This window comes from Copadichromis virginalis, linkage group LG3 (assembly GCF_057382275.1).
Source record: "Copadichromis virginalis isolate Kocher_CV1m ecotype Utaka linkage group LG3, C_Virginalis_male_GT1.1, whole genome shotgun sequence".
NCBI lineage: Eukaryota > Metazoa > Chordata > Actinopteri > Cichliformes > Cichlidae > Copadichromis > Copadichromis virginalis.
In genome coordinates, this window is record NC_140620.1 from 45,381,984 (window position 1) to 45,403,467 (window position 21,484).

Below are 21,484 nucleotides of genomic sequence, written 5' to 3' on the forward strand. Positions count from 1 at the left end.
ATGCGCGTTGTGCAATCTACCGGAGCGCGAGAGGTAGGGAAGGCAGTTCTAATGGCGGAGAATGTTCGGTCGCCTTTTGACTACCGGGAGCCACCGACCCTCGACAGCGACGGGGATGGAAGCAAACCGCCGCCACCACGGGGGTGAGTGAGACCGGCGAGCCTCCGGTTTGTGGCCGCGAGCGATCCTTTTTTCTCAGCGGAGATTTGTGAGCAAAATGCAACGCCGTAGACGCACGCGCCGTGCGCGTCTCTTTAGTTACCATTAGAAGCCCTTTTTTCGCGTGCATGATTTCAGCGTAATATTGCAGAAAACGGGGAATGGAAAGTGATTTTCGTTCAGCTGCGGGTTGCAGCTGGTGTGCCCGGCGAAGGTGCATCTCTCCCCCATCCAACCCGCTGTGCATTTAAGCGCCATCCTTTTATTTTTTGAGATTTTGACGGGACAGAAGTACCAACGTTAGCCGTTGGAAGCTAACGGGGCTAGCCGTGGTTTAGCATTAATGTTAGCATGTCCTCAACAGGAGCCGTCAGCTGTGTAACCCAGACTGTCAGTTATATCTCTCCCTCTCCTCGGTAACGTCAGTCATATGATTTCTTAGACTGAACGTATTATTCAAAGACAATGTCGTTCAGCTCTCAGCACTTCTCGAGTGCTCAGCTGCTGTAGATCATGACTCGTGGCTTGTTTGGTGTAAGTAAACAAAGTTGCTGACCGCGACCAAAATGCCCCCAAAAACACTTAACTGTCACCGTGCTCAGTGAATTAGGCACGCAGTGTTTTGCTAATCATGCTTCTTTTTTTTCTTTTTTTTGGTCATTTCCTTTTTACAGACTGACGTGATTGCTTAAAGGGGTGGGGCCATTTTTGATTAATAAGTGTAGTGTTAAGCCTCACAATAGCTGTGCAGTAGATCAGGGTTTGTTAATCCTCTCCAATGATCACCTCTTCTCTGCATTTTTATTAGTTAGCCACATGATGTAAATCCAGTAGTATTTGAGTAGACTGCATGAGATTATTTTTCCGTTGAATGCAATGATCTATTTGTTTGTAGAACAATAACTTAAACACAAATATGTCCCTATGAAGCTTATATGTTGTCTTATATTAAACTTATAGGGACATAATGCAAGAGATTTTCTGGGAAGTAGTTTGGAATTGGTCTCCAGCAGCTTTGACGCCATGCTTTTTTACGTGTGTGTGTGGGGGGGGTGTTTTTTGTTTTAATACTCTTGGCACCATCTGCAGCACATGTTCACATCAGTGCTTAGCAGGTGGTGGTGCAGAGTCCAGAGGGGTCAGATAATTTCTAAATGGGCGACAACTACCACCGTGAGGACTTCCTGTTTCATTGAGGGTGCTGGCAAAATTGTGCAGAATGAGTTGAGCCCTCTGAAGCTGTAGACCTACAATGTAATCTAATGTTCACGATGCGATTTTTAAAAAATCTGTTAGTTTTCAGTGTAAGGCCATTGCCGTTTTAATTTCACACAAACTAGCAGCAGCCACGAAATAATAGTTACGGTCCACCACCACAGCAAGCTGGGTATTTAAACTTCTAATGTGCATGGTAATTTGTGTAGTCACACTCCCAATGATTGCAAATTGTGTTTATCTTTCACAATCGATGAGTCTTTATCCAAACAATCAACACACTTTACCAGGCTGCCAGCATTTTAAAGGCAAAGTAACCTTTCCTGTAAGAAAAGAAATAATAATAAAAAAGAATAACATTCATAGTTTTTAATAGAGCAGGGCGATATGGCCAAAAATATTTATCACGATATATATTTGAAAATTTGCGATAACGATATAACCGACGATATAATTGATGCGAGACAAAATAAAACTCCACAACATTACTAGTGCAAAAAGACAACCTTCCATTTATTTTCACTTAAACAAGAAGCTGGTTTTTATGTACATTAAAGCTTTATAAAAATGTAACAGTGCAAATGCAAATTCCTTGCTGAAAGTTTAACCAAAAGGCATTTCCAGTAGAAATGGGCTGACATATCCTCAGCATAACCATGTATAATATCCACTGAAGTTAAAAAGAGGTGCTTTGCAACATTAAACTGCAGTGTGCAGTACGCATTTTTCAGACCATAAGGTGCACGGGATTATAAGGCACATTAAGCGAAACAAAGCAGTCAGATAAATCAAACTTTATTAAACTCATTCTTCTTGCTTCCTCCACTTCTGTACCATTGATTCATTAATGTTGAATTCTCTGGCAGCTGCTCTATTCCCATGTTGTTGCAGTATATTAATGACTAACCTCGTATTGTGGATGGATTATCTCAGTTGTTCTCCTGACTGAAGTTTGGTCCGTTTACAGTATCCTGCCATGCGATTGCATTTGTTTCTAACCATGAAGAACCTTCACGTTAACTTTTATAAGTGGAAAAGTGTTAGTGTTCGTCCTCCAGCTTCACTGTTTATGTTATGCTAACATAGCTGTGTCGCTAGCGATCACGTAGCACATCATTATATACCAGCTAGCCCAACTTCAGTAACCCTACAAACGTCACTGCTGTTTAGTTTCCTGTCTTCATTTATGTTGGAAGTGATAGCAGAGCTGTACGTTTGATTTTTTTCAGAAATCTCTCAGTCAGAACATGCAATATCATGCTTAGGTAACTAGCGAAACTAGCGAGCTAACTTCCGCTAGCTTCCTGCTAACTTCTAACTCCGTTAAATGTAATAACTTTTGTTTTCATGGATGCCTGGAAGTTAAACTTCATAGTTACACCTGGTAAAGCAGCAATGCTGATCGTTTTATTAAAGATGAAAGAATTTAGACAGTTTTTAACTCTCAGTGATGCTGCAGTGTTGTTTGACCTGAAGCATACGGAGTTTAGGACCCAGATTACTCCCAGATTTAAGAGCATCTTAGTCCGACAAATATGACAATAACAACGGCCGCTTGCATGTTCTGCAAAAAAATGTGCTTTGTTGTGTATCTGACGGACAAACACCAAACCAGTTCCACATCACGGAAGTTGCACCATTTTTACAAACCAATTCTGGTTCATCTGTTTCACTCAACAATCGGCCATGTGCGTATGAAAACAAAGGCACTGCGCATGCGCGTTTTACTCCCATTCTATCGCGATATTTCATTTTCCTATCGTTGCCTAACATTATACCGGTATTACCGTGAACGGTATAATATGGCCCAGCCCTAGTTTTTAATTAACGTTCAGACATATAGTCAGTGTTACATCCATCTACAAATATTATTTTGTGTGTAAATAATTGTATTTTTTTCACCATGTAGGTGAATTGAAGTCAAAGAGTCAATGTAACTGGGTTCATCGGAAGTGAACAGGTTCTCCATAGGTGAACTCTGTTGATATAAGAGGTTATAAGTTTCTAATGTTTGTGAAATACATTAAAGATTTCTTTAGCAAATCACTAATTATATAGAAGTGTTATTTATAAAGACAGCAGTCAGTACAAACGTTACTGAACATATATGTTGTCCTGTAAAAACAAGTACACCTTTACGCCTTCCACGCCTCCTGACAACCGAGGATGCAAGTATCTTATAGTTTAACTCTTTTTGGGAAGTCCTGCCTATCTGAAGTTAAGAGGCCACCCGAACACATGAGATATCATTGGAAAGGCCAGGATGTCCTCCTTTGAGCACAGCAGAACTTTTCAGGGTAGCTCAAATAAGTCAAAAGATATAGACCAACAGAATGGCTCTTTTTTTTTTCTCTCTCTCTGCATGATAATTGTATAAAATGACAGAAAAGGTTCTGGTAGCTTACTGCCCCGGGTGTCTTGAATCTATACAACATAGTGTTTGATTTTTTTTTCTTTTTAACCAAAGCCCGTCTATAACTGAAATGGAAGTAGTAGACCTGTTTTATTTAATCTGTAGTAGATAGCGGAGAAACATGAACTTCTGTCATTTAGTTGTTTATCTATGACTTAACCACCTTGGTGTAGTATGAATGATGATGGCGGTGGAGACTTTATCAATAGGAAAAGCTGAAAAAAGATTAAACATTACAGCTAAAAGGTCAAAATCTAAGCACTCCTTCACATTTTCTAAAGCGTTCCAGTGGGCCAGATTGGAGTCTGGTCAGTTCTGGCCCTGGGCTTTAACGTTTGACATCCTTGATCTACAGGCCTCAGTTAGCATGTTAAATATTAAAGTTCATGACAGTGAGCAATTAGAAAAAACTGAATAAGTATGGCTTGTTGGAAAAGGTTGCTAGGAGGAAGTCTGTTTTCTAAAAGGAACATGTTTACAAAGTTACATCTGAGCAAACCATAAGACTTCTGGAGCGATATCCTTTGGCTAGTTTAGACCAAAGTGCAGATGACCTCTTACCAGCTGTCAGCAGAGTGGTGGAGGGGTGATGATTTGGGTTTTCTGTGCAGCCACATAACTGAACAGCTTGTAGTCATTGAGTTAACCACGAGCTCTCTGTATACCAAAGTATTCTTTAGTCAGATGTGAGGCTATCTGTCTGACAGCTAAAGCTTGGCAGAAACTGGGTCGAGCAGCAGGACAGTGATCTCAATCACAGCAGCAAATCTACAACAGAATGACTGAAAAACAAAAGAATTGAGGTGCTGCGATGACCCAGTCAGAGTCCAGACCTCTACAAAACTGAAATACTGAAGCGAGACTCGAGCATAAACAAATGCCTCCAAACCACAATGAACTGAAGCTACGCTGTAAAGAAGGCTGGACCAAAATTCCTGATAAAATCATGGAGAACACAATTCCTTCAAGCTGAGGTGGTTCTTTAAGCTGTTCAATCATGGTGTTGTACTATATTAGAGTTTGTTTGGTTGTTGTTGTTTTTCTTTTTTAAACTACGTCAATCTCAAAATTCAATGCTAGTCATGCCAAACAAATTTAAATATGTTTGGTAGGGTTTAGTACAATTTTCTGTGATACTTGTATGTATTTGTGTTTTTAAAGCATTTGTTAGATCACAATATCTAAACTTTGGGCATTTGATGAGACAGATTACTGATTCAGTACCAGTGTTGAGCTAGTACAATATATTCCTCATTGAGGAGACTGGGGATATTTCAATGTATGTGATGACATCAGGCTTGACTTAAACACTGCATTCCTAACTTTATAAAACAAAATGTAGAAAATTGAATATTTATTAGTAAAAGAATTATCGAAAGCACACATTTTATTTTTATTATTAACCTAATTTATTAGAACTGGTCTCATTTCAGCTCAGCTGTAAAGATTTTACCACATCCTCTTGCCACTTAAAGTCAGACTAGTTTACTCTTTTCCCTGCTGACACTGTGAGTGCACCTGCTTTCTCACACACACACACACACACACACACACACACACACACACACACACACACACACACACATACATACATATGTAGAGTAGAGCTGAGATGTATTAACATGAAGTTGACAACTAAATATTAAGTTACAGTAAATGCAATATAAAAAAAATTCCACACGGATGTTGCATCAACATAACGAGAGTGACAGCGAGTCAGAGCGCGAGAGAAAGAGAGTTGCTGACAGGGAAAGTGTTGACATCAGTCGTGCCAGCTCGCTCAGCCACAATTTGTGGTTAAGTTACAAATGCTGTTGGCTGCACCGGCAGCAGACTGTTTCCTGTTAGCTTCCTTCTTTCCTTGTTTGCTCTCCCACTAGCAGGTGGTGCACTGATGTAGATGTGCAGTGTAGTAAATGCATAAAGTCACAGAATCCATTTTTAATAGATCAACCCACCACTGAAGTTTCTAGATCCTGCTCTAGTCCTCATCATACATCCCAAAAAAATTTTTTAAAGTCACAAGTTTAAAATGGTTTTCTTATCACTTTTTACCACCGTGACTAGTTAAGTAGGTCATCCACGTGAGCATACACCTGTATTGCTTTGCTGCAGGTACACATGATCACTTTGTTTGCTCTGCGATCCATTCCCGTGTTTATACAAAGTCTTCATGTGAGTGTGCTGGATTTTTTTGTTTGTTTGTTTTCTAAATGAAGACCTGACTTTGTTTCTACAGCCGTGTGTGTGGGAGGAAAAGGAAGGGAACACCTGTAAAGGTGTGTGACCGAGCATATGTGACAGAAGATGAAGAGGAGGAGAGCATGTCAGAGCACAGCTACAGCCCCGGTAAATGTGAAGACTCACACAATGTGTTTGCCACCTGGTGTTGATGTGTTTTTGTCCACTGATACCTAGGTGAGAGAAAGAAAATGTTACTTTCCAAACCTGTGAAGTGATAACAAGTGTGAGTGGAGCTATTATGCTAATTTCCAACTCAGATGACCCAGTATATAACAGCTTGTTTCAATCTGTTTTCTTTTACTTTAAAGGCAACCTCCATTTACTGCTACTTTCTTTTTTCTTTTCTTGCTGATTGGATGTCCCTCAATTTTTAGCAGCAAGTGGGTGGGGATTCTGTATCCACAACCAAAGCTATGTAGCTGAGAGGACCTTGTTATGGATAGCCTTTAACGGCATACAGAGCCAAGCATAAAAAAAAAAACAAGCTTCAGGGTCGTTCTGAGCTCATGCAGACCTGAAGTTTTGAAACTTGCCATGCTTAATAAACGAATTCACCATTTTAACATTGTGTATATATGGGAAAAGGAATATGGAGAAGCATAATGGGTCCTATTTAAAACGTTTACTCTGTCCCAGGTGATGGCCAGTACCCTGAGGGTGCAGAAGACCGCCTCCCTCCACCAGGGAGTCCCTACTACCTGCCTGACCCCACTCAGCTCTGGTAAGTAGGACCCTCACCACTTTGCTCAGATGATCTTTGAGGGGAAAAAAAGACTCATGTGGAGCTAGCCACACCTGCAAGCTAGCGCAGTGTCACAGAAAAGGAAAGTTAATTCTGTAGGCAGAAAGTTTCAAGAGAGGTGCTAAATTGAGTTTGTTTTTTCGCTGACGAAAAAGCAAGGCTCCTACATTCATCAACCTCAGAACATTCATATGTGCTTTTCATTGTCATTTTGAAACCACACACATGTAAAGACGTGGAGCCACGTAGGGGTACAGAGGCTTCAGAAAGTCACTGAAATGGAAAAGAGGCAGAGAGCTGCAACTTTCTGGTTCAACTGTAAAGGAAAGTTTCATTATATGAAAGGAAATTGCTAAGTTGGTTAGGCCATTCAGATGGTGATTTTACACCAAAAAAAACAAACTGTGAGGTTGATGATTTGTAAGTTTTTATGTGCATCCATGTGTTTTGCTTTTTTTGAAATTTCCCACTGAATGATAGTCATGTTCAGGCCTGTGAAGCAAGCAGTGTACCTGTATAAATTAGAGATGGACCGATCCGATATTACGTATCGGTATCGGTCCGATACTGACCTAAATTACTGGATCGGATATCGGAGAAAAATAAAAAATGTAATCCGATCCATTAAATATCACGAAAGCACCTCACAAAACTTGCAACACGCCGTAACTCACCTCAGAACGTTAGCACTCGGAGCAGTATGCATCACGTGATAGAGCGGCTGTGGCATGCGGGACCTGTCGGTGGTCTGGATAGCATGTGGAGCTTCGCTAGCAACCCGGCATTTCATCTCCGACAAAGTTATCCCGAGAGAAGTAAAGCAAGTGTGTAAGTCCATCTCTGAATGTAAAGCATTCCTGCGTTAAGCTTAACGAGCGACTGCCTCTCGCTCTCCGGCTGCTACTTCAATCATGAAACTGCTTAATGATCAGCTGATCGGCTTTTCTGTCGCGAGTCCGTCTCTCTAGTTTGCTTTTGGCCCACTTTGCACCAGAAAGAGGAAACCAGCGGCTGAACAACAGCAGCACGTTTAAGCTTGATCAGCTGTTGTTAGAATGTATTTATTATTACTTTCTACTCGAGGATCTTTTTCTACGTAGCTGACGCTGGTAACTGTGCAGGGGCGGATCTAGCAAAGTTTAGCCAGGGGGGCCGATAGGGCATTAACAGGAAAAGGGGGCACAAAGACATACTTTTCTTTCTTATTCTCATTTAAAATGTCTCGCTTTTAATAAATAATTATCTGACACCCAAAGTTTTAATTTGATGTAAAATGAATAGAAGTCCATTACTGTATATAGTAACTATTAAGTCTAATATATATACCCTAGTAAGCTATAGTACTTTTTCCTTTGGGAAGGTACCATCTGTGCAGTCTGCAATTCTGTTGAAGAAAGATGTTGAATCTATTTAATATTTCTTGAAAAATAATTGATTTCTGTGCATTTTTTTTCACACTGCATCAAATTAAGGTTGATTACGTCGATTAAGCATCATGAGGTGGAGCGTGAGGGGTGGTTCCCTATTTTTTATTTATTTATTTTTGTTGTTGCTGGGAGTTGGAACCCTATTAGTTAGGTTGCTTAATATTTACGCTAAGTACTCTTTAAAATACCAGAATAGGGAGGATGGTGTAGGTTTAAGTTTATTAGATTGATCAGTATTGCTGAACTATGAAACATTTTTTTTTGCATACAGGTATAACAGAATAGCTTTAGTGTAGTTGTTGTTTTGAGTATGAACTTATACAAAATGCAGCAAGATATTTAAAAAACAGTTTTGTTGATTAAAAAACACTATATCGGATTCATATCGGTATCGGCAGATATCCAAATTTATGATATCGGTATCGGACATAAAAAAGTGGTATCGTGCCATCTCTAGTATAAATATAACTGCAGAGAAAAAATAACTAAACTGGCTTTAGCATAAACATGTGACTGATTTTTATTAATGCACCACACTCCCAGCAGATACCATATTCATGTTGACGCAGGTTGGTTTTATTGTGGCCTTCTTGTAAAACACTTTCGGTTGATTAACTGGAGTAATGGCTAAGCAGGGCTCTAGAGTGCGACCAATTTGGTCACAAATACGACCAAATTTTTCAGTGGTGCGACTAAAAAAAAAAAAATATTTGGTTGCACCTGTGAGACCAACTGTTCGGGTAGGGAAAAAAAAAAAAAAAAATCTGCAACCTTCCCTGTGGTCAACAACAGACACACATTATGCCCCTATCGTGGACTAAACCAATCAGAGATAGTAAGGGGCAGGACCTCTCTGATTGGCCGTGGTCCAGTTGAAAGTGCAGGTGGAAGTGGGAGGTGAGTAGCTTGAATAAAGCGATATCAATTCATTAAATCCTGAATCGACTTTTAAATATAACTGTGTTTTGCCAGAAACGCCAGATTCTCAGATTAAAGCTCACAAAACCATTTCAACAACAACCAAACAGCAAATGAGAGCAGGTACACGGATTCCACACAAAGACGTAAACACAGAACGGACCGACGCATCAGAATCAACTTTGTCTTTCTCGGCTTTCTCACCCGACGGCCCGTAGACGGACACGCTGTCGGAGCTTGCGGTTCTGATGCGTCCGGTCCGCGCTGTGATTACGTCTTTTTGTGCTGATTCTGAGCTGCAGGTTTTGTCTCTCTCCAACCAAAATTCACCGAGCCAGCAGCAAAAGAAGCAGCAAAAGAAGCAGCAAACTGCGCTTCACATTTGATCAATGTCGTCGTGAATTTTGCTGTTTTGCTTCCACGACTATTAAAATCACACTCCATGCACAGCTAGCTCTCTCTCTCTATCTCTCTCTGTACTTCAAGAACAGTTTCCCGTCTCCAATCTCTGTTTTCTGTATTATTCATTCACTTATTACCCACCAGTCTACCGTTGTTTACAGCGCTGCTGTCTTTTCTTTTCTTTTTCTTTTTTTCACTTAAATGACCTCGGACAAGAAAGCCTATTTTTTCTGTTGTTCAATACTGAAGAAATTTAAACTTTATATGCAGAACATTGTAGAATATTTTTAAGGTTATCTGCTATAAAAAGCCAGACCAGGAAAATCTCCTTCATGTTTTTCTGTGTTTTATTCTCAGTTACTTTCACACAAAGGCATCTGCTGTGATGCTCACAATTCTGATGAAGTCAGTACTGATAAATGATCAGAGTTATAATATTTCTGACTGTCTGAGGCTAAATTGAATCGAATCGGGACTTTGAAAACCGGAATCAAATGGATTATAGAAATCAGTGATGATACCCAGCCCTAGTGAGCAGCCTAGGCACGACAGAAGTGGATGTAGCTGTAATAGGAAAAGAACTATTGCTAACTTTTCTGTTAAGTTAAGGCCTGATCCTTCTGAAATTCATAGCCAGTGCTCTGACACGGTGTCATCAATCTTTGAATGCTGAAAAAGCACAGTGTATCCAGAAAAACACATTATATTATATAAATTATTATAAAATTTGTGTGCGCCTAACTTTTGTGCCGGTACGCCTAACTTTTTAAAGTTAGGCGTACCGGTACACCCATGGCAAAAAGTTAGTCTAGAGCCCTGCTAAGACTTGTTGAATTGTTTTGATTTGTTCAAGCCTTTATGTGGACCACTTGTGTTTAAATCAAGTTTGACATCATGTTTTCTAGTGTGCCAGAGTTGGGGGAGGAGGGGGGAAGTGGTGTTCGAGGACCCGTGCTCTTCCACCCTCCGCCAAACTGCCGGATTCGAGAAGTCCACTGCGGAACCCAGGTGCGATTAGTTGTCATAGCGATCCGAGACATCGCCAAAGGGGAGGAGATCACAGTGGACTACAGCCTAACGGACTGGGGCGAGAATGCAATGGTGAGTTACCAACTGATGGAAACGTGACATGTTTGGTGTTATTCTGTATTTGTCTCTGGCATGAAAAGATAAAAGCTCAACTGCGACTAGAGCCTTCTAAGAGTTTTCCTTACAATTGTTCTGTGTCATAGACCCCTGTTGCTATGAGGTGACAGTCCACCAATGCATAATCAAGCTTTAAGCCCTAATGCTAAAAGCTACAGATGGTAGCTGTGTGGGGAATTATTTTCCCGTTCATAAACGTGACTGTGTCCTCAGTAGGATCCAGGAGACTCTCAAATGGGCACTGCAGACAGAATGAAGTTTGAAACGATTGAGAGACACACATGAGGACTTTTTTCTTTTTGTTTTTTGCCTGTGAACTAAAAAAAAAATACATCTTTTATTTTTTTTTAATCTGTCCATTTAGGAGGAAGAGGCTGGCCCCCACCCACTATCGCTCTCTGTTTCTGATTACCTTACCCCCTCGTGGTCATTATCGCCCTCTTCCTCCCCACTCACCCACTCTGAACCCAGTGACTCAGACCGGGAGGAGGATGAAGAGGAGGAAGATGATGACGACGACGACGATGATGAAGAAGAGGAAATGGAAGAGATAAGGGGTCGAATGCTTCGGCGCCGCAAGAAACGCAAGTTGCCTGCGGCGGTCAATTCGAAGAAGAAGAATAATGCGCCCACTTCTTCCAGAGGACCTGGGCGCCCCTGCTCCTCCTTCTCCCGCCCGACACCTGTTGCACCCCCACCTAGATCCCAGCCCGCAGTCAGTTCTCTGACACCCCCAACCACTAACATAAACAATAACATCAACATAAACATCGGCAGTTCTAGTAGTCCCACGGTGAGCCGGCGGCAGCACTGCCCGTACTGCGGCCGGCACTACCGATCCCTGGCACGCCACCTGGAGAAGCACCACGCCAACCAACCGGAAGTCAGAACAGCCATGGAGCTGGCTCACCTCCACACGCACAGCTCTTCAAATGGCAGCGCCTCGCAACCCCACCCCTCTTCATCCTCCACCTCTGCTACTCACAGTCATTCCTTCGCAGTCCCTCAGTCGTCCTCCTCCAACCCAACTCCCCCATCTCTCTTCCCCAGGGAGAGGGAATCACCTGCCACCCGTTCGAGCACAGGCGCCGTCTCGTTCTCCCTTTCGCTTTCACCAAATGCTTCGGCTCAGCCTGCAGCTGCTAAGAAAGCACCCAGCTTACCACTGCCCGCTACAAAACCCCCAGCACCCCCGATGGTGCCCCGGGTAAAGAGTCCGTCACCTCCGCCACTGTCTACCCCCAGAAGGGGCCGGAGGATGAAGAAAGAAAAGCATGAAGAACAGCAAAAAGTCGAAGTGGAGAGTCCAAGAAATCAAGAGGAGTTAGTTCCACCTCCTACACCGGACCCAGACATCGATCCAGATGAAGAGCTGGAGCTGAGCGCGGAAGGGGAGGACGATGCACCTGAAGAGAAGAATGGAGAGATTGTAAGGTGTGGTGAATTATTGTCTTTTTTCTGCTCTGCTGTATCTGAGTGTTTTTATGTTTGAGGTTTTTTGAAAGTTGGTTGAGATTCAACTGTTAATTTAAAAGCATGTTTCTCTTTCTTCCCTTTCCAGCACACACAGACATCACATGTCTCCACTACTCTCCTCCCTTTCTTGCCTGGTCCTGTATCTCCGTCGTCAGCAGCACTCCTCCTTCCTTTCTTTGACTCGTTCTCCTCATTCTGCCGAGGCCTGGCGCCTGCTCTGCCACTCCAGCCTCTCTCTGCTCATCCTCTACAATCGCCACCGAGAATGCGAGGTGGCCAAGCTCACTATCCAGGACTACCGTAACCGCATCACCCCTCAGCCCAACGCCAGCAACAGCTCCCCTTCTGGCATGGAAGCTTTCCTGTCCCCCTTTGAGCGCCAGGTCTTGTGTCATCTCCCACGGGCTGGTGTCTTAGGCAAGCGAGGGCGCATTCAGCCACTAATTCTCCCGCCACACTGCGAATCCTGCCTCGACCTGCTTCTTCGAACCAGCCCCAACGTAGGGGTGGACCCAGAGAGCCCCTACGTCTTCTCCCGGCCCTACCACTCCCCTGCTACCCCACTCCGTGGCACAGACCTCCTGAGAAACCTGGCTCGAGCCAGTGGTGCTAAAAACCCCGGAGCATTAACGGCAACACGAGTGCGGCGACAGGTTGCCATCCTTACCCAGCTGCTACTGCTGGAGGAGGGTGACACCCAGGGAGGAGCCATCAAACGGCTGGAGGACTTCCTGGAGCACGAGTACCACGTGATCCAGAACTGCTCCACTATCATACGAGACCCAGCACTGATGGGTCGTGTGGGTCGAGTCGTTCTCTATGGAGAGAGGGAGGGAGTGCTTTTCAGAGGGATGAGCCTGCAGCACATCTGCCTCGAGTTGGACGGTAAGGAAACCCTTTTTTTTTTTTTTTTTTTTTTTTTTAACTTAATTTTTTTTTTCTATTCAGTAGAAATGATTGAGTGTTTGAGGAGTGTTTGCCCATCAACGTCTATTTAATGCATGAATTTCTGTCTTCCTTTTTTTTTTCTTTTCTTTTTTAAAATTTTTTTTTAGAAAGTTCAGTGAACCCTAATTTCACCGGTTAAGAGTGCAGCTTTCATGGATTTAAAACAAACTAGTGCAGCTAGATGGCACTAGAGGTTAATATGAAACTTGGCGGGGGAGGGGGGGGTGTTTTTTAAACAAGGGTAAAGAATTGTCAGTGTGTTTGAGTGACTCAGGGAAATGTAGTGTGCTCATTGAATAAAATAAGAGTATCAATGGAACTCCGGCTCATCTTTAAAAAATGAGCATCAGCCAGCTGCTGGTTAGCTTTGCTTTGCATAAAATCAACAGGGAAAACGATTAGCCAGTCATTATGCTATGTTATGCTAAATCAAACACCTGCTGGCTGGCTCATTTTAAAAACTTGAATAATGTAAATTGTAGTTCTAAAAATGCAAAGTAGTTACTGAAATTTCATTTTTAAAATGTATTCAGTTATTTTCATGCAACATTATTTAAATACTGTAGTCTCCAATTTAAACTGCAACACACCCATGAGAGGAAGTTTACAAATCCGAGACCCATTTTAAGCCCTCGAGAAAAAACTTCATCATTTTGTCTGAGAAGAACATTTTACAACTTTGAACTTATTTATTACCATTTGAAGTAACATTAACCGTGTGGTTGAACAGTTTTGCTTTGCTAGTACGTTTGGATAACTAACCTCTGTTTGATCTCTTTTCATGCAGTCATGTCTGGCAACTCGGCAGATTCCTTCTCAGAAGATTCTGAGGCAGAGGAAGTGAAAGAGGAAATTAAAGAGAAGACAGAGGTCACGGTGAAAAAGAAGGGACCGGGCCGACCTCCGCGGAAGAAAAAGGCGCCCGTTCCATCACCTGTCGTCAGCCCGTCTTTAGCTAATGCCCATAAGAGAAGAAACATTCCACCTAAATCAGGTAAAATCTGTCATCATTAGTGCGTGACCTCACAAACATCTGTGTTAATACTTCAGTCATTAAACCGTGTCACTCCTCTGCCTCGGTCACACAGGGAAGCGCGGCGTCCTGAAGCGTCCCTGGTCAGAAGCCGAGCGTGTAGCAGTGGAGACTCACCTGAAGAGAAACCTCATGGAACTGCGCGTCCCTGCGAAGGCGGACTGCGAACGATGCCTCGAACTCTGCCCTCTGTTGGTGAGCAACCAGCGAGACTGGAGGGCGATCAAGTTCTACGTCCACAACCGCATCCAGCTGCTGAAGAAGCAGGGGAGGAGGGAGAGCGCGGCTGCAGTCTGCTAGGGCCGAGCGCTAGCAGGACAGATATCATAATGTAAAAACCACCAGCAATCACAATGAAGAGGAAAAACTCTAGATCACGATCGGACGCAGTTTCTCTTTCCCCTTTATTTTTATTTTATTTTTTACATGGGTGCCGTACTCTGAAGTATAGCTGCATTCCCCGTCTCTGGTCATATGGGAGTAGTGTAATAACAATGAGTAAGCTAAGAAGACAGATGGGTTACTCCAGTTAAGGATGATGAGTGTACTCGGTGTTGCGGATGCCCGGTGTCTCTTTTTTTTTTTTTTTTTTTTTTTTTTTTTTTAAATGTCTTTTCAAGCGGTTGTACAAAAATGTACTTTTGTGTGAATATGCATTGAAACACAACGAATGATTTTTTTTTTGTATTATTTTATTATTATTTTTTTATGTCATTTTGCTTTACTACAAAACAGTGGCAAGCGAGTGAGTGTAACGGAGAGAGAGAAGAAACAAGCAACAAAGGTCTGTGACTACAGCAGTTAGTCCTTGGTCCAGCATTTCTTTCCACTGAAGGCTGAAGACCAAACATGAATGTGTAAAGCTTTGGAAGAAGAAACCAGTGGTTCTGATCTTTATAACTAGACTACATGTCATGTGAAAAAAATGTATGAAACTGTATAGTTTGTGTTTGATACTGACTGACGTTGTTCTCCTAACTCATGGCTCCCACATGAAGAGTGTATTAAAGTATTCTTCAAAATCTCGGACCATGATGCACCTGTGAAGTGTTTTTTGCAAACCTCTGTACCATGATCATAGTCGAACTAGTATGTATCAAGGCACGCCTGAATTTATTGCGTAACATAATTTTAAAAAAAATAATTGTATTTCAAAATCAACATATGGTCTTATTCACAATGTAAATACTTACTAATCTATCAAAGTATGCAGTAGTGATTACAAAGTATTGTGTTATTGTGTACATACTGTAAATACTATCTGTACTTATTAAAGTGTATGACATTTTGCTGTGTTTTCGTAAACTGGTTTGTGTAAGCTGAAGACAAGAAAAATGAAATGACAAATTTTCTCATCCTGTATCGATTTTGTTTATTTAAAAAAAAAAAAAGGCAGTTCTGCAAAATGTCAACATTATCAAACAAAATGCACATCAATCTTTTACACTGTTTTACAAACACAACGAAAAATATCAGAGCTTTGCAGTACACAAACAACATGTTGTCAGGTACACTGCTTTCTGATTAGTATTCAAAATGCATGCTAATTACTGTAATGCTTAATTCAGAGTATTTGAAAGGCTATTCTATTTACATATGCATACCATCAAAACTTGACAACAATACAAAGACCACTACAGTAGTGACCCATCACAAAATTTAAAATGGAAAGTGATCTAACACATCAGTACACCCTCACCCCCATACCAAAAAAGAAACTTAAAAATGGTCATGTGATGCTAACAAATCTTATAGCTACTGCACAAGCAACACATGTCCTAATCACACTATAAATAAAACGAGATGGTGTTATTGGCATACAAATACACTCCGTATACAAAGTAAAACACGCAACATCCAACATTGGTTCCACATTAAGACGAGAGGGGTTTGAGAACAACTGTAAAACTAACCAAGCCACAGACACTGCTGCAATCACAGTATCCTACACACTTGGGTATAAGAAGAAGGTACTGAGTGATACTAACTACTATGTACAGATCTGTGGTATTCTCCAGGATCAATTATTGTGCTCTGTGTTACCACAGGGTCAGCTTTGTCAACAACCACAGTAATCATTGCATCACTGAAACACTGTCAGATACTGATGGCTGGATGTGTAGTGTTCTCTGTTTGTATTAATATTTTTGGTAGTATTTTACTATTTTGTCGTATTTTTGGTTTGTAACAGTGATAAACTATCAATGATCGGTTATTGATAAGCTAACCCTGTGGTATTTGTGTTAGCTTATCAAGAGTCATAATTTATGGCACTATCGTCATCATTACGCACATTAACTGTTGTTTCACACAAGTTGGAGATGCAAGGCAGTGACCTCACATTCCAGGATTTTATCATTTAGGGAATATCACAAAGGTAAGGAGCTTTTATTCCCAGGATGATGATAAGAAAGTTTGCCCTCTTTACCACTGGCAGAAGCACAGTAACACACTGCTAACAGAAATAGTCCATTACCTGTGTATAGAATTTTAGAGCAGCCATTGTTTTAGTTTACAAAAAAACCTCCACAGCACTACTCATTTTGTTTATCGTATTTTGCTTCCACTTGGAATCGAATGTGTTAAAGGCATAAAGGTTTTCTTTCTTGTTTGCCTGCCTAAATTTTAATAGATATTATTTAACTTTTTTAACCATGAGCAAGAAATTCATAGTTTCAATTGTATTTACATAAAATGATGCTGCAGCCATGGAGTTTGAGTTAATATGACCTCCAAATTTTTAAACGGTATAAATAACCTGAACATGAGACAGAATTGATGGATTTAATGTCTCAGTAAGTCAGTATAAAAGTAATGTGAGGTCATTCGTTACTTTTCCCATAAAAACAAAGAAAATGTTTCAGCTTGTACAGTTTTCCTTACTTACAATATTAAGTTTCAGTCTTGTTCTCAACTGATTCTGCACAGTTTCCTTCATCACCTGTTTGACTCTGTACTACCTCCATAGGTGATGTGTCACCTTTTCCAGGGTTAAATAATGGAAAGATTTCACCTTTGAATGTAGCCGTGAAAGATCCAATTAGTGTTTTCTTTTCTACATTATAAAATGAAAGCTCACCACTGTCACGATCCAAATACACACCGACCGTCTCTGGTCTTGAATGGAAAGGTATTGAAATCTCAGGTTGTGTGCTAAACTGAAAACTATTTGCTCTTTTGGGAGACGAAGACAGAAACCAGAAACCATTCGATGTGTTTGGAAAAGATGTGGATGAATTACTGGGGATTTCAGCTGCACTTGTAACTCCTACCCACCAGGACTGTTTGATGCCTACCTTCTCATTTATCCTCATAGAAACCTCCCAGTAGTGTTTTCCAGAAGAGAAGCCAGATGTTCCTTTGATAGCTGTGACACAGGTAACCATCTCTCCATCAGGAAATTCTATCTGGGCCTCTCTCACTCTGTTGCCTGCAACCTTGAGGTATGGGTTGTTTCTGTCCTCAAGTTTAACATTAACTGTTGAAAATTGAATCAGAAAGAGTGACAAAAGTCATGAAAGAGAAAAAACTGTGTAAATGTGAGATTGTCAACAAAATGAATGAAGTTATTACCATAATGATTTCTAGCTTCTGAAAGACGTCCATCTTCTGTGGGGAAATAGAGAATACATGTGTTTATAATATTATGTCCTAATGACATAACCTTCATGTGTCACCGTGATTCTAAGAACAAGGACAGCTTTAGTAACGTCTTACCTCCTGCTAAAAGTTTATCAGTCTCTGCAGAGAAATACAACAAATAGTTTATCTGTATTTTTCGTTTTAATGGAAGAATCATTTGAATCAGATTTCTTTGTCATGTCAACACTGTGCAAATGATTACAGAATGTCTTGTGTAGCTTTCCACAGTGATACTGATGGGTCAGTGTGGGATACTGCAATCCTATAACTTTTGCAATGTAGGAGGTGTATCTGATATCGGATGATCTGATATCCTCGTGTTGGTGTTGCTCCCAGACCATCATGAAAATGTTGTTCCAGGTTCAACATTGCAAGTGACCAATCACATTGTTGTGACGTTATTCTTTTGTGCGCCAAGCCATTCGTGCATTTATGAAATTCCAATGTTGCAAGGACAATATCAATTCTGCTTACTGTTTATTAAAGGGTTACGGTTAGGGTCAGGGTCCGTTGATCGGCGGACAGAGGCGGTTTCACGCAGCTTTAGTACAGTTTTTTGTTTTACGCCGGTTTTTCCCGAAGTCGCAAAAGTATGACGTCACAACATTCTGATTGGTCACTTGCAATGTTGATCCTGGAACAACATTTAGTATGATGATCTGGGAACAACACCAACACGAGGATATCAGATCAACCATCTGATATCTCCATGTTGGTGTTGTTCCTGCATCATCATAAAACTCTAGGTCCAGGATCAAGATTGCAACCAACCAATCACAATGTTGTGATGTCCATTTTTGCAGTGTGGGGGAAAAGAATAAACTGTCTTGGCTTAGATAAAACTCTCTTCTGAAAGACATGACAAGTATTTTGAGTGTTTTACTTATTATTTTTTTCAGTATAACAAATATATTATCAGATTAGCTTTGCTGTTAGCCAAATTTAGGCTACTCCTGTTGGTTTCCTAGTGACAGTTTTTAAAGCATCAGCTAACTTCTTGGCTAATGCTAACGAAGTGCTCAGACAATATGATTGGAGACTTGCAATATTGATCCTGGACCAACATTATGATGATGATGTAAGCACAACACCAGCATGGGGATAACAAATCACAGAGAGAATAGGATCCAGGTTGTGTCAGAGGCTGACTTTGCTCCATCTTCGAGCAAATGCATCATTCTTTTATCCCGTTATTACATATATAACAAAACCACAGCTGATGTGAAAAATGATTTGTTCAGTGTGACGTTCTTACCACTTAAGCCGTTCCCTGAAACACAAAATATTCATGTCAGGATTCATTTTCCGCCCGGACACATATTTATATAACTGAGAGCATTAATTTGAACTTGTCGTGTGCTCTTTCTTACCATCCATTTGGTCTCTTCCTGATTGGGCGTTCCTCACTGAAACACAAAACAAACATATCAGGATTTAATTTCAGACAGTGAACACTTTCTTATGACAGTGATAACTTTAAAGTGTTATATATTTAAAGATATTATATAAATGTATTGTGTATGTATTCGGTACCTTTCTTTCTGTAGTACATCACTCCCAATGCAGCCAACACTAATGCAGCTACAAGAAGCAGTGCAAAGGCCACCCACCCACCTGGCGAGGACTCTAAACAAAAAGCAAGAAATCTTGTATTTCAGCTTTTACTTTATTTACAATCAAAAACAAATAAACATAATATAACTATTACACACACACAAAAAGTCTCTTTACCAGGTTCAACAGTCTTATGAAGAGGTCCCAGGCTCACTTTGGTCTCCTTTACCTCTTTATCAGAGAGACCCACTGAGCAGGAAGGCTCAGAGGTGGAGGAAAGAAGAAGCCAACTGTGGACTAAAAAAAGTCCAGAAGACAGATTTCTGTACACCAGACTTTGAGGTTTCACATCCTGCTTCTTGTCTGACCAGCGCAGCACAGGCTGTGGATACCAGCCTTCAGATTCACAGCTCACGTTCACCTTGTCATCTTCTCCCCACACTACTGATAGAAAAGGAGGACTTCCCGAAGCTAGATAAAGGGTCCGAGGAGGAAGATGAAGAACATTTTAATGCGACGGTTTAGAGCAAAGCTTTTAACATCATATACATTTCCACCCCTAAGTCACTCACCTGTCACGAGTAGATTAACAGGTGCACTATCATATCCCTGGTTGCTGCTGACATAACAAAAAAAATCTCCTGTATCCTCAGTTGTGACGTTCAGCAGCTTCAGGCTCACATCGCCTGATTTCAGCCCGCCTGACGCTGCATCCTTGAGTCCAAATGAGACTCGGCCAACGTAGGCAGGTTCTTGATATTTGAACTTTTTTGACTGGTAGTGCATTACCGGGCTGTCAAAGCGATTAGTACGGTACCAGCGTACCTCCAGCTCCTCTGCATTTTGCTGTGGACTGAGCCAGCACGGCAATGTGACCTGATGGCCACGAGTCCCAGTGACAGGAGACGTGGTGGTAACCACCAAGTTGGTTGAAGCTGTAAGATAAATAACGCTGACATCATTTATCTTTTACACTGGCAGAGTGGAAAAGATGGTTAAACACAGAAAGATAAATCTTATTATAACGAAGTCAATCAAGTTTCCAGGTTTAGCAAGAGAAGTAACAATAACATGTGGCTAAACTTGAAAAAATCAGAAACATTAAAGGTATGAGCAGAATCAGACACTGAGATTGTGTGTGTGTGCTACTAATCAGAGACTTACTGGGAGCAGCAGTGCAGGAAGATATAAACAGCGTCAGGAGACACAGACCTGTCACCCGTCGATCTGTAAAAAGGGAGGTGACGGAAAATTGTAAGGAGACGTTATAATTTCCTCCCCATAACTCAAATCCAGCAACGCTTAAGAAAACAAGCGTTTAATGTTGACGGCAGAAAAAAAGGGCCGAGGGCTAGTTCACGATTAGCATGCTGCTAAACGACAAAACAAGTGATCAGTATCGACCTACCCATCGTGTTTCTGTAGCTCCACCGAGAAATCACCCTCACACAGTCAGAGATGTGCAGCTTAAAGGGAGGGACGAGAAAACGTGAAATCCAGCAGTCCGGGTAGTCCTTTCTTTCTCTGCAGTTTCTCCGCTGACCTCGATAGCTTGCTGCTTGCATTACTCTTACTTTCACTTTCATTTTCATTTTCGTCGGAGAGGGCGGAGAGACGAGGATTTGAACTCTGAAACAACTTTTATTATATCGATCTCAGGATGTCTGTAAGTACAACGTCTCCCGTTTGGGCCAATCTCAGCGAAACTTTGCGCGAACATCGCCACACATACAGTGATGATTACAATCGCTATGATTTTTTAAAAAAGACTTAATGTGAATCTAAAATGTTTTTGACTTCAGTGTAACGCTACTCTCCGTTTGCGTTTGTTTCACGTGACACGCTCAACGTAGGTTGCCCGTATGTAACTTAACGGTCACCGTAGTTTGTATCGGCCACGTGATTTTGTTTCATGCATCGCTACGAATGACTGCAGACTTTGAAAAAGAGCCGCAGACTGGGTCGATGGCGTGCAGCTCTGTGCCCTCATACAGACTAAAATGGCTCATACCACTTTTTATGTCCGATACTGATATCATAAATTTGGATATCTGCCGATACTGATATGAATCTGATATAGTGTATTTTATAATCAATAAAACAGTTTTTTATGTCTTGTTGCATTTTGTATAAGTACATACTCAAGTTTTAAAAAACAAAACTCC

General features: G+C 41.3%; 2 protein-coding genes across 2 annotated transcripts; one reads left to right on the forward strand and one right to left on the reverse strand.

Moving 5' to 3' along the window:
* Positions 1–15,152, forward strand: LOC146714988 (uncharacterized). The gene is made up of 8 exons (XM_085451338.1): positions 1–143; positions 6,027–6,136; positions 6,668–6,752; positions 10,426–10,621; positions 11,031–12,100; positions 12,228–13,027; positions 13,878–14,084; positions 14,179–15,152. Exons 1-8 carry the CDS (start codon positions 1–3, stop codon positions 14,421–14,423), a joined length of 2,856 nt encoding a protein of 951 aa, XP_085307464.1. The 3' UTR covers positions 14,424–15,152.
* Positions 15,153–15,489: 337 nt separating this feature from the next.
* LOC146714989 (butyrophilin subfamily 1 member A1-like) lies at positions 15,490–21,177 on the reverse strand. The gene is made up of 10 exons (XM_085451339.1): positions 20,728–21,177; positions 20,484–20,546; positions 19,892–20,254; positions 19,497–19,790; positions 19,299–19,391; positions 19,136–19,171; positions 19,021–19,035; positions 17,841–17,864; positions 17,697–17,732; positions 15,490–17,601 (listed from the first exon to the last, which is right to left on the reverse strand). Exons 1-10 carry the CDS (start codon positions 20,909–20,911, stop codon positions 17,015–17,017), a joined length of 1,695 nt encoding a protein of 564 aa, XP_085307465.1. The 5' UTR covers positions 20,912–21,177; the 3' UTR covers positions 15,490–17,014.
* Between the last annotated feature and the right edge of the window lie 307 nt (positions 21,178–21,484).